The following is a 13,503-nucleotide window of genomic DNA, read 5'->3' as shown; positions in this document are numbered from 1 at the left end:
TGTAATGGTTTGCAATGCTGAGGAGGAACCCGCCATTGCTGCCTGCAGCTATATTTCTATTCTTATTTTTATATATATTTTATTTTATATTTAAATTGTTGTATTCTTAGATTGTTTAGTTCTTAGAAATAGTTAAACTTTTGTACTTTTACTTAATTTAAGATCTGTATATGTTTAGTGTTTTGCACCTCCCTGCCACAGTAAATTCCGTGTTTGTATAATATACATGGCATGGAAACCGAATTCTGATTCTGATTGAGAGTCTGTAATGTAACATTTTGACTTCAGTTGTGCTGTGCAAAACAGGAACTACTATATGTATCCTTTAGTTTCCTGATATTGTCCTACTCTCTGGATTATTTCCTCTTGGTCCCTCTTCTGCAAACGTGTGTCAGTGCCTATTCTTTCAGAGGTATGTCCTGTTATGTAGAGTCCAGAGAAGTATACACGAGCAAAATAGATTTAACACATTTTTTAACATGATTTATTTTGTGTGTATTTCCTTAAAAAAATGCAAGACCATACATTCTCCAAATATTATCGCATATAATAAAGTATTATATTATCATAAACTCCTCAAAAAAAGTTTGGAAACGTTATTTCGGCCGATTACTCCTCCCCTTCAATAATACCAATTGGTATTGTATTTTATATCGTTGGAAAGCCTGATTAGTCACCTTTACAACGAGGTACAACTTGTAAGGATCGTGCATTTGTGGAATGAGCAACACAGTATGGGTAGCGGCCCAAAATATTTTGCCAAAATCCCCTGCAATATTCTTCTGCTGGTATTCACTCTCATTTAGAGCTTCAAGTGGGATCAGCTTGGGCGTGCTGTATGTGCCAGAGTGACCAACGCAAACACGTTGGCTGACTTGCGACAAATCATGGTTGAGGAATGGGATGCCATCCCACAGCAGTGTGTGACCAGGCTAGTGACCTGCATGAGGAGGAGGTGCCAAGCTGTTGTGGCTGCGTATGGATCTTCCACACGCTACTGAGGTCCCTGACAGGGGACAAAAAATTGCCTTTTTCCTTATTGCTGTGGGAGAGTGCAATCATCCAATCCACCAAGCAGACGAGAGTGAATACCAACAGAAGAATATTGCAGGGGATTTTGGCATTCTTTGGGGCCGCTACCCACACGGTTAGCTGTGTTGCTCATTCCACGAATGCACGATATGTAAAGGTGATTAATCAGGCTTTCCAACTCCATCGCTATCTCTGACAGCGTCGACGCCAGCCACCCACTGGCTAAACGGAGGAAGTGACTCAAAGTGATGTCTCAAAGCAGAGGAATTTCAAAAGGTTAACCGAGGGAAAGGAGGGGGGGGGGGGTCTGTTTATATCACAGCCCCGATGTTTTGTAACTTCAATTGTTACAAAATTGCGCGTTGGTTGAAAAAGTAGGCAACAGTTAAGGGCGTAGAAAGTTGCGCGTTTTATAGAAAGATAACTGTACGTGGCAACACACCAGGCAAGTAAAGGAAACAATTCTTCCAAAATATGAAATAGTATCAAAAGCATCAATAACTCATATTTAGAAAAGGTAGTTCATGCCAAGTTTTCAAAAGTGAAACACCCAGAAATTGTTCTTTAAAATCCTTAATTCTTAGTCTAGAGTCCAGACTAGAGTCTCATTTCAATCTAGCTCCTCCATCCCGTGTCTGATTTTGTAAACACTGCAGCAGAAGTTGGTCTTTGTCTGTCCAATATGAACAATTGTGTCTTTATCGAAGAACAGTTCATGCCTGTAGGTCTGAAACAAACAAAAATAAATCCCATTATTGCAAATCCTAATCCCGGCCAGCAACATGATATCCAAAGACAAAGCCAAGGACAGACAGCTGTTTGATACAATGTGAGCATTCAGGGGCTATCTAACTATAATTCCAGGAATCCGTGTGTGTGCTTAAGTGCGTCTGTGGTTCTTATCTGGAGAACCGGGCAGTGTATTTACATTTAGTCATTTAGCAGACGCTCTTATTCAGAGCGACTTACAGCAAGTAGGGTGAAGTGCCTTGCCTAAGGACACAACGTCATTTGGCACGGCTGGGAATCGAACTGGCAACCTTCAGATTACTAGCCCAACTCCCTCACCGCTCAGCCACCTGACTCCATCTCCAGCGACAGGTATATGGCTCAGGCCTCAAGAACATGCAGTGTTGACGTTCCGTAACAAATAAATATTAATATATAGACGCAACAAATACATTTAAATATGTAAACGAATTAGCTGTGGGCACTGCACTATGGAAAACGCACCAACTCCAATTAAGTTAACATCAAATAAACAAACCAACCTCTTTATCACCAGCTACATCACGGCCAGGGGCATCACGGGCACTGCGCTCGTGATATCTAAACGCACATCACGGGCACTGAAGCTCTCACCTCGTCCCAGGACTCCATGAGAGGGATCCTCTTCAGTAACATCCCACTCTGGTTGTCATGGAGTCGGACTTGTGCTTTTCCTTCATCAGCACTGCTGGTCACCTCCACCACTACCAGGAGGTCCAGTTCATCCTCAAACTCAACTATCCGGAAGGTCTATAGATTTACAGCGAAAGGCAAGTAAACAATAAGATTTAACTCTGAAAAGGTTAAGCAGGAACAGCCAACTGCAGATGGGATCACTGGGATGCAAATGGACTGGAAATACAGCCAGAGAACGCTGAAATATTGTCTACTTGAGCCAGTGTAACATGTCAGACAGTTTGTATTTATCATTTCCATTAGAGTTTTCTGTCCTTAATATTGGATGAAAAGGCAATGGCAGACATTGTACCTCCTGTTCTGGGTCATCATCCAGCTGATGGAATCTCCGCTTTACTGTACGACCCGAGGAGGTCACAGTGACCTGGGCAGCAGCCTGGAAAAAACACACAACAAAAAAGGTTTGAGTAAATCCATTTCCGGAGGATTGGAAAACATTTTACCCAGTGCGAAACTCAACGACAGATCTTTAACTTTTAATATTTACATGGATATATACTTACATAGGGCTGCATCATTTAACATATGCAATTGACACAGACAATATGCTAATCTCTAAAAACAAATCTTCTGAGATTCAACTCACTCCGTTATCTCTGTGCGCTGTGATGGAAAAGTCCTGAACTACTCGAGATGACATGTCAGTCTCTAGCCCACCTTGGATCTTCAGCATACTGGGGGAAAATGAAAATGACACAATTTACAGTTGATGATTCCCCATCCATAACCAGATGGCGGGTAAACACTGAGAGGACAGGAAGTGATGTTATCTTACTTAATGGTGCTGGGCCCAACATGGATGATCCTGCCTGAGTCATCTGGGTGAAAGTAGATCCAGTCGGACTCCAGAGAGCAACTTTTCATGTCTTGTATTCCATGAAAATGTACCTTGTTTGTAGAATACAGTAAAACACAAACCATCACACAGGCGACAATGTTCCTTAGGAAGTCATGTCATGATAGACACAGATTCAAATTGCAACCTGTTGCTTTCACAGAAAGACATGAGATTTATTTTTATGTTAAGCAGAGTATGCAATTTGGGTGTGAATAACATTCCTGTATATAAAAGTACTATCCAGCCATGATCATGAGCAACCATTTCTCACGTGTATCACTTTCGGCACATAATAGGAACACTCTTTAGCCATGATAAAATGTCTACAGAATATAGATACTTGCTGTAAATCCTGGTTAAAGTATGTTCCTCTATCATACAACAGCTCTCCTGGCAGCTAAGGACAATAACTGTCTTCACCATCTGTGTCTTTCCTGAAGTGACACACTGAACAGGGTCTGACCCACTTGCAACCGAATATCCAATCAGCTGAGGGGAGCAGCACAGATCATCATCATGCTAGAGAGCAATACAGACAGTACCAGAGCTTTGTCCTTCAGTGAGCAGATGTGGTGGGCGCCTTGGCGTGAGGTGTAGATGTAGTGCCATGGATGGCCTCCGATCTGAATACCGTTGTCAAAGCACGGCACCTCAAACAGCACAGGAGGGCTTTCTGCAGAGTAAAGAAGAGGGCATTCTGTTTCTTCAGAGTAAAGAAGAGGGCATTCTGTTTCTTCAGAGTAAAGAAGAGGGCATTCTGTTTCTGCAGAGTAAAGAAGAGGGCATTCGTTTTTGCAGAGTAAAGAAGAGGGCATTCGCTTTCTGCAGATTAAAGAAGAGGGCATTCGCTTTCTGCAGAGTAAAAAAAGAGGGTATTCTGTTTCTGCAGAGTAAAGAAGAGGGCATTCGCTTTATGCAGAGTAAAGAAGAGGGCATTCGATTTCTGCAGATTAAAGAAGAGGGCATTCGCTTTCTGCAGAGTAAAGAAGAGGGCATTCGCTTTCTGCAGAGTAAAGAAGAGGGCATTCACTTTCTGCAGAGTAAGAATAGGGCATTCTGTTTCTGCAGAGTAAAGAAGAGGGCATTCGCTTTCTGCAGAGTAAAGAAGAGGGCATTCACTTTCTGCAGAGTAAAGAAGAGGGCATTCGCTTTCTGCAGAGTAAAGAAGAGGGCATTCTGTTTCTGCAGAGTAAAGAAGAGGGCATTCGCTTTCTGCAGAGTAAAAAAGAGGGCATTCGCTTTCTGCAGAGTAAAGAAGAGGGAATTCGCTTTCTGCAGAGTAAAGAAGAGGGCATTCGCTTTCTGCAGAGTAAAGAAGAGGGCATTCTGTTTCTGCAGAGTAAAGAAGAGGGCATTCGCTTTCTGCAGAGTAAAGAAGAGGGCATTCGCTTTATGCAGAGTAAAGAAGAGGGCATTCGATTTCTGCAGATTAAAGAAGAGGGCATTCGCTTTCTGCAGAGTAAAGAAGAGGGCATTCGCTTTCTGCAGAGTAAAGAAGAGGGCATTCACTTTCTGCAGAGTAAAGAAGAGGGCATTCTGTTTCTGCAGAGTAAAGAAGAGGGCATTCGCTTTCTGCAGAGTAAAGAAGAGGGCATTCACTTTCTGCAGAGTAAAGAAGAGGGCATTCGCTTTCTGCAGAGTAAAGAAGAGGGCATTCTGTTTCTGCAGAGTAAAGAAGAGGGCATTTTGTTTCTGCAGAGTAAAGTAGAGGGCATTCTGTTTCTGCAGAGTAAAGAAGAGGGCATTCGCTTTCTGCAGAGTAAAGAAGAGGCCATTCACATTCTGCAGATTAAAGAAGAGGGCATTCGCTTTCTGCAGATTAAAGAAGAGGGCATTCGCATTCTGCAGATTAAAGAAGAGGGCATTCGCTTTCTGCAGAGTAAAGAAGAGGGCATTCGCTTTCTGCAGAGTAAAGAAGAGGGCATTCGGTTCCTTGATTACAATTCTAACAGAGTACAGATGGAGGGATAAAGTTCTAATGGTCGGAACATCAGACACAAAGATGAACATAACCTACCCTTGATGTCAATATTGACTGGAATACCACAAGGTGCCTCTCCCACAATGTTAGTGCTCTTTAAGTGGCATGGGTCTCCAAGCTCCCATGTCTTCGTCATGAACTGGCAGAGAAAAATAAATTATAAACACAAAGTATTGGCTGTCATACAGTACAAACAGCCAAAATTGTCCCTTATTTAAAAAACGAAGTTATTGTTTCAATCAATACCTTTTTCAGGATGTGTTCAAAACTATAGAGCTTTACGATCTTTGTGCTGTGAGACACAGCTAGTACTCCTTGAGAGAGACTGACATCTATGACAGTGTTCCCAAATACCTGTAATGACAAGACCACACGTATGAAAATCACAACACAACTCCATGGTTTCGGTTAAAATTGAGAGAGAGAACTCTATGAAGAGGAAGAAATCCTACGTTCTTGTTTATCTCCAGAGAACCAACAAGTTGCAGTGGTGACACGTGGAAGACAGCTATGTGTACCAGGGTGTTCTGGTTGAGTCCTGCCTGTTAGGAATTGGAAAGGAAAAGGTTCTTGTAGTATCACACTGAGTATCAAGTGATACAATAAATGGATGAGATGTAAGTTATAGAAGAATACATACATCTGACTGATGGAGTACAAACCTGCTGGGTGAAGGGTGCCTTTTTAAGAGTGGACTTGACATAAAACGTCTCCTGATCCACATCCCAGCTGATGTATCTGTCAAAGATGATACGTTTCTAACATCAAAAAGCTCACTTGAATGTATGCATGTACTGTAATAAAGATCCAAACAAGTCACATGAAAAGCACCTGATTCCCAACTCGTTTTACCTGAACTTATGATGTGAAGACAAGAAGATTTTTTGCAGCTGTTCACCCGTTTCAGCTGACAAGCGATACAGCCAATTGTTGGCTGTCAATGCCAAGAGACTAGGTTTGTGATCAGACCGTGTGGGCAACACTTTGTCCTGTGAGGGGAAACATTTTAGGATGGAAATTGGTACGGCTGACAACAAACATCTTCACTCATGTATCTGTGACCAGGATTCCCAGAACAAGGTTTGTCTGACCTCTTGGGGAATGCAGAGCTGATATGAGCTGTTTATTGAAGGAATCTGACTAGTTAAGAATAGTGAAAAAATTCCTCCCTTACAAGTGGACTCTGACATAGTAGTGCATCTTGGATTTTCTCTGCTTTGGCCCGCTTGGGTAACTCGTACAGAAGCTGAGGTTCTGATGGAAGGCTGAAGAGAGAGGGGTCATTTAATGTGCAAACAGGAACCTCTGTCATAACCCACACTCCATGTCTATTGGGTGGGCACATTTTAGAAAATAATACTACATGATTCAACACAATTGTAGAAATGAATTATTCTCTACAGTTCAAACGTATTACCAACTGTAGCAGCGCTGGTAATTTTCGAAATAGATCCTCCCACTCTCATAACGTATTGTGGACTTCGAGCTCTTGGTCCAGACTTTGATGAAGTTTCGACTGTCCTGGAATTTACAAAAAATATATATTTTTGATACGTAAGCATCACAATTGTAGCCTTCACACCATCCTCACTGGGTAAATAATTTCAAACTTGAGTGTGTGTACAGTAGGGTAATTACTGTACTATTAGTATTTGGGACCCTGCACATACCTGAAGCACGATACCCCTCAGAATATTTAGGTTGTGTCTTGACAACGTCCCAGAATCTGAAATGCCTCGGGATCTCCGGCTCAAAAGGTCAATCGCATTTATTTGTCTTTTACGTTGTGGCAGCACTAGATGGCGTTTAGCACACGAGGGATGGTCTTGAACAACACGAGAATCCGCCGGCTTGCTAGGTTGCTAAAAACAAAGGTAATGCATTTTTTTATTGTACACTACATTCAGCCAATTCAGAATAAAGTACTGTAGCTGTCTGGATTCAACATTAACACTTTCGATAGATTAAGGATACAGGCTGCAAACAGTTAAGGACACTGCAAAAACTACAGCAAAGATTACTAGCAACTAGTCATTTTATATATTTAGAGTACAGTTTGGAACACAGTCGAAGCATCGCAAGGTGCATTTAAAGTAGGCTACCTGACAACTAGTTGCAGTCGACATCTCGCAGATTCTCCAAATATGTAATTTTCTGTTTTTAAAGGATCATGTCTGACTTTGTTAGCTATCCATTTGACAGATGCCCTCCATTTTTGTAGTCACCGTGTTTTCAACAATTCACTTCCTTATCCGAGTGCATAGGTCTTCTGGCAGGCATCCAATGAAATGATGTCAATGTACACCCGTTTTGCCCTTGTCACCACTGTTACATGGTTAATTTGACAAGAACACAATTAAATTGTACACATTCTAAAATATTTATAGATATGTGTTCTACTTTGCCTCAACACAATACGATGTCAGGCTCTTTATTATTCTGCCATTAAGTTACAGTATTGTACCACTACCTGTAGCTAGACCTACAGTTGACCTGTGCTAATGATAATATTAATTAACAGAGACCCTGCACAAACCCCTTTGTCTTCAGAAATGTCCTGAAGTCTGTTATCAGATTAATTGCTTTTGGGGTCAACTTGACAGACAAAATGCGTGGTTTCCGAAGCCTGTCCCGAACATCAGTTGCGATGTTTCTGAGAAGACTGAACAGCACGAGAGGACGACCCCCTGCTCCTCTGGGAGCAAGGATTCTTACCAACTCCGATGACGTCTTTCAGCACAACATGTGGTATTTTAGAATATTTTTGACACGTTTAGTCTTCCTAGATGATCCATTGACATCGTAAAGTGCATGTAGTACATTACAACACATGACATTGTAATGAAAAGTTAATAGAACTAATCAAATACTTAACCATACCAAAAAAATCCTATTGTGTGCACTTGTCCACTTTTGTGCATAGTTATAATGAGTTCAAGGATGGGCTCAAAGCCAATAATGTGCTTTGAAATCGGTGTAACATGTTTGCTGAACATTCAAACTAAGACTGATGACGTGCTAACAGGGACCATGTGCAGTGGACCGAGGAGGACAAAGAGCAGGCTCGCCAGAGAGCAGAAGAAAATTCAAGCACCAGAATTCCTGTGGAGGAGCAAGGCAAGAATGCTGTAATTAAAAACACATTCTGCCTTCTTGATTTGGATTCATTCAACCTACTTCATGTTTCCTCTTTTAACCCCACCCCACCCCCCCCCCCCCACACACACACACGCACGCACACACACACACACACACACACACACACACACAGGCAAATATGACACAGAAGCTTCTACGTACTGGGAAAACTTTTACGAGAGGCATCAGAACAAGTTCTTCAAAGATCGCAAGTGGCTGTTTGTGGAGTTCCCCGAGCTCATTCCCATGGAGACAGACAGGACTGGCCCAGAAGAGTGTGACCGTGGACAGGTTGCCCCATGCCCAGAGCCCAGAGAGCGTGACAGGGACACACATACAGTGCAGCAGCATCCTCCCTCGGCCAATCATGCAGAGATTGTTGGAAGCCAGCCCTCCTGTTGCCAAGATGAGAGACCAACTGCAGAGGCTGCAGACTCGTCTCCAGGCCAACATGCATCTCTCAGGATATTAGAGGTGCGTTTTTGTTTGGTGCTAAACAGAAGCTTGGGCAGGTTAGATTTTTATAGATGAATGTGGGATATTAATACGTACACCCCATTTTTGATCAGGTTGGCTGTGGTGCTGGTAATAGTGTCTTTCCCATCATTGGCTCCATAAAGTGAGTAAAACCTACTAATGATTTGTGGCAGATTGTCCGTAATTGATACAAAACAATGGGAATCCTGTGTTGAAAGATTGTTTACTTTTACTTTAATGCATCCTGTCTAACTGGAGAGGAATTAGATGAATAAGTGCTTTGCCTAGCATATGACTGGTGCCAAAATATAACGTCATCTTGCAAAGAACATTTTGTCCTGAGTACTCAGCAAGGCCAGGACAGGAAAATAATGAGGAGGAAGTCTTTAACCTTGACCTCTGTGTATACTCCTATGAAGGACTCTTGAATGAAAGGAAAACATATTTCCGAACAGCTACTCCTTCGGTCTTTGTGCTCCTGGGCATTGGAATTATTATATGTAATATATCAGAATTCATTTTTTATGTAATAGATGTATAATTGACCTTACACACACACGTGTATGCAAAGTATATCTATATTAACCCTTCAATTGATGAGAATATAATCCAGCTGAATACGTTGCATGGCTGCATGCCTTCTGTGTCTCGTCTCCCACAGAGATAGAGGAGTCTTTCTTTACTGCTGTGATTTCTCCCCTCGCGCCGTTCAGTTGGTGAAGGTGAGCTGTAACTATCACACACGTTCAGTTGGTGAAGGTGAGCTGTAACTATCACACACGTTCAGTTGGTGAAGGTGAGCTGTAACTATCACACACGTTCAGTTGGTGAAGGTGAGCTGTAACTATCACACACGTTCAGTTGGTGAAGGTGAGCTGTAACTATCACACAATTAAAAATAGGTTTGTGCATTTTCACCATAGAATTAAATCTAGCATCTCCACAGAAGGTTCAGATGCATTGGTTGCGACACACACTTGTAGTTTTAGGCAATGTTTGCGTGATAATCAGCTTGTGTGTGTGTGCGTGTGTGTATGCGTGTGTGTTTGATGGTGGAGGTGGTGGTGGGAAGGCAGGGGAGACATTGCTCTGTTTCCATAGAAACTCCTCCTGTGATTCTCAGTCAAATAATTTGTCTGCTGGTGTTGAAAAGTCATCCCCTTTAACCTGAATCCATCTGTGTGTAACTGCCACTGCTGATTTTCTACCAAAAATATGATGGTTAATGTGGCTTTATGCTGTTATTGTAACATGTTTAAATCAATATTTACGGACATCATTTTGGTTTTGTTGTGAGCGATCCAAGATACCATCCACAGAACTGTTTCCATATTCATACCCAACATCTGGATCATTGTCTTCATGCAGATATGTATTGTCATGTCTCCTTTAATCTATTATACCTTGCATAGGAACACCCAGCCTACGACCAGTCTGTGTGTCATGCCTTTGTCCATGACGTTTGTGATGAGGTGGCCTCTTTTCCTTTCCCTCCGCTGAGCCTGGATGTTATTCTGGTGGTCTTTGTGCTCTCCTCCATTCACCCTGAGCGGTAGGTGAAGGTTAGGACACAAAGACAGGAGCTCCTACGACCATTTATCATCTGCCAGCTGCCCACGTTCACCCTCCCTCCTCTGCACACACCCAGGCTTGCACACACACACACAAACCAATGTGCACACACACACACACAAACCAATGTGCACACACACACACACACACACAAACCAATGTGCACACACACACACACACACACACACAAACCAATGTGCACACACACACAAACCAATGTGCACACATACACACACACACACACACACACACACAAACCAATGTGCACACATAAACACACACACTCAAAGAATTCCCACAATACACACCCTACCATGGTGTAACCCCACTTTCCTCAAGCTTGATCTAAATGCCAGTTCATGCCTCACCTCTCTGTTTCAGACACACGTTCAGCCTTACAGCCTTTCTCTATATAGGACATTATTATTGATTTTGTTGGATTTATTGTTATAACATAAAACATATATTGTTAGCTTATTTTAATTTGATACAGTGTATCTGGAAAGTATTCACAGCGCTTCACTTTTTCCACGTTATGCTACAGCCGTATTCCAAAATTGATTAAATTCATTATTTTCCTCAAATTTCTACACACAATACCCCATAATGATAATGTGAAAACGTATTTTATCTATAAAAAATTAAAAACGAAAAAATCACATGTACATAATTATTCACAGCCTTTGCCACAACACTCAAAATTGAACTCAGATGCATCCTTTTTCCACTGATCATCCTTGAGATGTTTCTACAACTTGATATGAGTTCACCTGTGGTAAATTCAGTTGATTGGACATGATTTGGAAAGGCGCACACCTGTCTATATAAAGTCCCACAGTTGACAGTGCATGTCAGAGCACAAACCAAGCCATAAAGTCCAAGGAATTGTCTGTAGACCTCCAAGACAGGATTGTATCGAGGCATAGATCTGGAGAAGGGTACAGAAAAATGACTGCAGCATTGAAGGTCCCAATGAGCACAGTGGCCTCCATCATCCACAAATGGAAGAAGTTTGGAACCACCAGGACTCTTCCTAGAGTTGTCCGCCCAGCCAAACTGAACCATCGAGGGAGAAGGGCCTTAGTCAGGGAGGTGACCAAGAACCCGATGGTCACTCTGACAGAGCTCCAGCGTTGCTCTGTGAAGAGAGGAGAGCCTTCCAGAAGGACAACCATCTCTGCAGCACTCAGGCCTGTATGGTAGAGTGGCCGGACGGAAGCCACTCCTCAGTAAAATGCACATGACAGCCTGCCTGGAGTTGCCAAAAGGCACCTGAAGAACTCTCAGACCATGAGAAACAACATTCTCTGAAACAAAGATTGAACTATTTGGCCTGAATGCCAAGCCTCATGTCTGGAGGAAACCAGACCCTGCTCATCACCTGGCCAATACCATCCCTACAGTGAAACATGGTGGTGGCAGCATCATGCTGTGGGGATGTTTTTCAGCGGCAGGAACTGGGAGACCAGTCAGGATCGAGGGAAAGATGAATGCAGCAATGTACAGAGACATCCTTGATGAAAACCTGCTCCAGAGCGCTCTGGACCTCAGACTGGGGCGAAGGTTCATCTTCCAACAGGACAACGACCCTAAGCACACAGCCAAGATAACAAAGGAGTGGCTTCAGGACACTCTGTGAATGTCCTTGAGTGGCCCAGCCAGAGCCCAGACTTGAACCCGATTGAACATCTCTGGAGAGATCTGAAAATGGCTGTGCACCGATGCTCCCCATCCAACCTGATGGAGCTTGAGAGGTCCTGCAAAGAAGAAGGGGAGAAACTGCCCACATAGATACTCAAAAGGGCTTGGCTGTTATTGCTGCCAAAGGTGCTTCAACAAAGTATTGAGCAAAGTCTGTGAATACTTATAAAAAATCTTTTGCAAATCTCTTTATATATGAAACCTTTTTCACTTTTCAGCAAACTGTGAAGTGAAGCGTTGTGAATAATTTCCGGATGCACTGTATGTTGTATATTGCGATAAACTATCTGAATCAAAGGACATGCTGCTTGTTTTATTGACAGAGTTAAAGGAGTTGTGAATCGACTGTCTGGATTCCTAAAGCATGGAGGGACATTCCTCTTCCGAGACTATGGCAGATATGACTTGTCACAACTCAGGTTGAAGAAAGGTACATCTCTACTTTGAAATGGTTTCTTTGAAAGACTGTTGGGAAACTGCACAGCAGTTGCATTGTGAAACCTCTTTGTGTTGTGTTGATACAAAGTATGGAGAATGTTATTGATTCTTATGTGTTTTACTTGATGCACACTGTGGATTTGTAATATTGATTACAAAAGTGGTGTCTTTTGTGTACAACAGGCCAGTGCTTGTCTGAGAATTTCTACATACGAAGAGATGGAACTTGTGTTTATTTCTTTACAAAAGGTAGAAGTATATCGTATGGTTTTGACACTTGTCTAATCTGAGTTAGAAGTGTTTTTCCAATCTACAATCATGGTATTCTTCTGCTTGTCTCTCCATAGATGAAGTCCACCGTTTATTTACCAATTCAGGATTAGAGGAAATTCAAAATCTTGAGGACAGGCGACTACAGGTGAACCGGGGAAAGAAAGTTGTAATGCAAAGAGTGTGGATGCAGAGCAAGTTCAGAAAACCACATCCACTATTGTAACCATGCTCCAGGCTTTTATGCTGCACTGTCATATTTGTCTGTTTAGAATATTGAGCTCAAAGATGTGAAGAAGTAAACCATTAATGGCAGGTTGTACAGGTATAGAGGTCAACTCCTCTAAGTCTTCTGTATGTCTTATGCAAACTGGCGAAGTAAATATATTTTACACTATTTAAATCTTGTTCCATGAATATTACTTTTTTATCTACCTCTAACCAAGCTTTTGTCTTGTTTATTTTTATAGAAAACAATCAAATAATTGGAACTTAGAGTAGCCATATATAAATTACATATAAAGCATTTGGATGTTAATGGTGGACATCGATTTTCTTTGTTCGACATTGTAAGATTGCAAGTGGCACTTGA

General features: G+C 42.1%; 2 protein-coding genes across 2 annotated transcripts; one reads left to right on the top strand and one right to left on the bottom strand.

The window, feature by feature from the left end:
• Nucleotides 1-505: 505 nt before the first annotated feature.
• On the bottom strand, nucleotides 506-7,539 carry dcaf17 (ddb1 and cul4 associated factor 17). The gene is made up of 15 exons (XM_062457887.1): nucleotides 7,418-7,539; nucleotides 6,986-7,177; nucleotides 6,733-6,836; nucleotides 6,490-6,580; nucleotides 6,168-6,304; nucleotides 5,978-6,053; nucleotides 5,768-5,857; nucleotides 5,562-5,669; nucleotides 5,352-5,454; nucleotides 3,877-4,007; nucleotides 3,272-3,384; nucleotides 3,083-3,170; nucleotides 2,789-2,872; nucleotides 2,395-2,550; nucleotides 506-1,759 (listed from the first exon to the last, which is right to left on the bottom strand). The coding sequence occupies exons 1-15, from the start codon at nucleotides 7,439-7,441 to the stop codon at nucleotides 1,643-1,645; spliced, it is 1,614 nt and encodes a 537-aa protein (XP_062313871.1). The 5' UTR covers nucleotides 7,442-7,539; the 3' UTR covers nucleotides 506-1,642.
• Nucleotides 7,075-13,321, top strand: mettl8 (methyltransferase 8, methylcytidine). The gene is made up of 10 exons (XM_062457912.1): nucleotides 7,075-7,189; nucleotides 7,866-8,063; nucleotides 8,341-8,432; nucleotides 8,587-8,927; nucleotides 9,023-9,072; nucleotides 9,592-9,652; nucleotides 10,343-10,482; nucleotides 12,527-12,633; nucleotides 12,825-12,890; nucleotides 12,989-13,321. The coding sequence occupies exons 2-10, from the start codon at nucleotides 7,924-7,926 to the stop codon at nucleotides 13,135-13,137; spliced, it is 1,146 nt and encodes a 381-aa protein (XP_062313896.1). The 5' UTR covers nucleotides 7,075-7,189; nucleotides 7,866-7,923; the 3' UTR covers nucleotides 13,138-13,321.
• The last annotated feature ends 182 nt before the right edge of the window (nucleotides 13,322-13,503 follow it).

The sequence above is a fragment of the Osmerus eperlanus genome, chromosome 3 (genome assembly GCF_963692335.1).
Source record: "Osmerus eperlanus chromosome 3, fOsmEpe2.1, whole genome shotgun sequence".
Lineage (NCBI taxonomy): Eukaryota > Metazoa > Chordata > Actinopteri > Osmeriformes > Osmeridae > Osmerus > Osmerus eperlanus.
This window is presented reverse-complemented; position numbering and strand designations above follow the sequence as displayed.